General features: G+C 35.9%; 1 protein-coding gene across 1 annotated transcript in view; it reads right to left on the bottom strand.

The window, feature by feature from the left end:
- The window catches only part of LOC106867348 (intraflagellar transport protein 88 homolog), a 100,442-nt gene that overhangs the window by 13,194 nt on the left and 85,131 nt on the right, over positions 1-2,117 (bottom strand). Inside the window, exon 23 of the mRNA XM_014912200.2 lies at positions 1,790-1,856. Coding sequence (XP_014767686.1) covers positions 1,790-1,856 — 67 coding nt within the window. The remainder of the gene's footprint in view (positions 1-1,789; positions 1,857-2,117) is intronic.

The following is a 2,117-nucleotide window of genomic DNA, read 5'->3' on the forward strand; positions in this document are numbered from 1 at the left end:
ATGAGAAATGTTTGTATATTATGACCGTCTGCCTTGACATTCTGAGTTCAAATTCTGCCAAGGTCGACTTTACCTTTCATCCTTTTGGGGTCAATAAATTAAGTACCAGTTGTGTACTGGAGTTGATCTAATCAACTTGCCCATCCTCACAAAAATTTCAGGCCTAGAAAAATATATTGTGACAGTTACAGAATATAGAAAGTAATGTAACACCAATGACTATATAATCCGACCAAAATATCTCAGTTACACAAACGTAAACAGAATTACTATTTAACCTTAGAATACATCGGACATATTCAAAGAACCATCTTGGTTTAGTGGTACGGAACGTTCTTCTGGTATTCTTTGATTCTCTTACTCGTTTCAGTCGTTTGTGGGACAAACACACACACACACATATCTATATATATGATGGGCTTGAAGGCAGCGGTGATGCTGTCTGGTGCCATTTTGTGGTTTGCGGGTTCTGCCGAGAGAGATCCAGCACACAATCATAGACATACAAACATACACATACATGCACACGCATACACAAACACATAGCTAGAGAGAGAGAGACAGTCAGATATAGTCCACAACGAAGTCTTCACCTCTCTCTCTCTCTCTCTCTCTCTCTCTTCCTACCTGTTGCTTTGCCACAGACTGGAATTGTTTCTGTTGTCTTCAAAAGTGAAATTGACATCCAATATTTGCTGTGTGTAAGTATCTACTGATTTAAGTATCTACCGTCTCTTTCACTCTCTCTTTCTCTTTCACTTCTTGTCTGTCCTTCTTCTCTCCTGTTTTTCATTTAACAATGTGTATATGTATCTATGTATCTACTTCTCTAGCGATGAACGCAGTCACCACTCACTGTTTCTTTCACTTTCTCTCTTTCTCACACGCTTTCTCTCTCTCTCAGTCTCTTAGGTCCTCTCTGAAAAGGCAAAACGAACGCCGTCACCACTCACTGTCTCTTTCACTCTCTCTCTCTCTTTCACTCTTACTTCCTCTCTGAAACATTTAAAAACACAAAACGAACGCCGTCACCACTCTCTCTCTGTTTCCCTCTCTCTCTTTCTCTCTTACTTCCTCTCTCGCTTTGCCACTTCTTTGAAGTGTGACACACACTACAAGTATGTACAAAAACATAGAGCGTATTAATATTATTGATGATAATATAATAATAATAATATTGATGATAATATAATAATAATAATAATAATAATAAGGAATTCTCCATTAAGACTTACCATACTATTAAGACAAGAAGACCAGACATGGTTATAGAAGACATAATAAACAGCAAGAACAGATTTTGCAATACCCTATGATAGCTGAGTCAATACCAAAGATCTAACCAAAGAGCTGAGGAGACTGCAGAAGATCAAGGCAACAATTATTCCTGTAGTAGTAGTAGTAGGTGCACTTGGCACAACACCCAAAATGCTACCTAAAAGACTGAAAGAAATTGAAATTGAAACTCGCATTGTTGACCTGCAGAATTCTGGAAGAATCCTAAGAAAGATTCTTGAGATTTGAGGAGACTTACTGTCGTCAAACCACAAGATAGAATATCTGCTAAATAAACTAGTGTGCATTAGTGAAATAATAGTAACGATAATAAATGTGATCAAATTCCAGCAACTGGTAATAGGTCAAGCTGGAGCACTGCCATAAAAAAAAAATTACCAAACTTTTTTTTATATATTAAATAAAAATATAAAAGAGAATGAAACTTTGAAAACCAAAGATAAGAGAGAAGAAGATACATTAAAGGAGTATTATTCAGAGATATATCACCTACCACTGCCAGCGCTTCCTTCTCGAGCATCTCGGTGCCGACCACTGCCTCGTCTGCCACTGTTGATTCTCTGAATGCCACAAAGAACAGAGGAAATTTAATGCAATGAAGCAGTGTTGAATATATATATATTACCACATATGTTTTGGAACAGTTTAGATTCTCTGTCTATATGATATAAATTGATATATTGGTCTATGTTCATATGTGTTTCCATCAACAAAGAGGGGTTTATATTTTATCTTCTTTGTCAACAGGAATACACACACACACACACATGTATATATATATGTATATATATATATATATATATATATATATATATATATAT

The sequence above is a fragment of the Octopus bimaculoides genome, chromosome 10, assembly GCF_001194135.2.
Source record: "Octopus bimaculoides isolate UCB-OBI-ISO-001 chromosome 10, ASM119413v2, whole genome shotgun sequence".
NCBI classification, from domain to species: domain Eukaryota; kingdom Metazoa; phylum Mollusca; class Cephalopoda; order Octopoda; family Octopodidae; genus Octopus; species Octopus bimaculoides.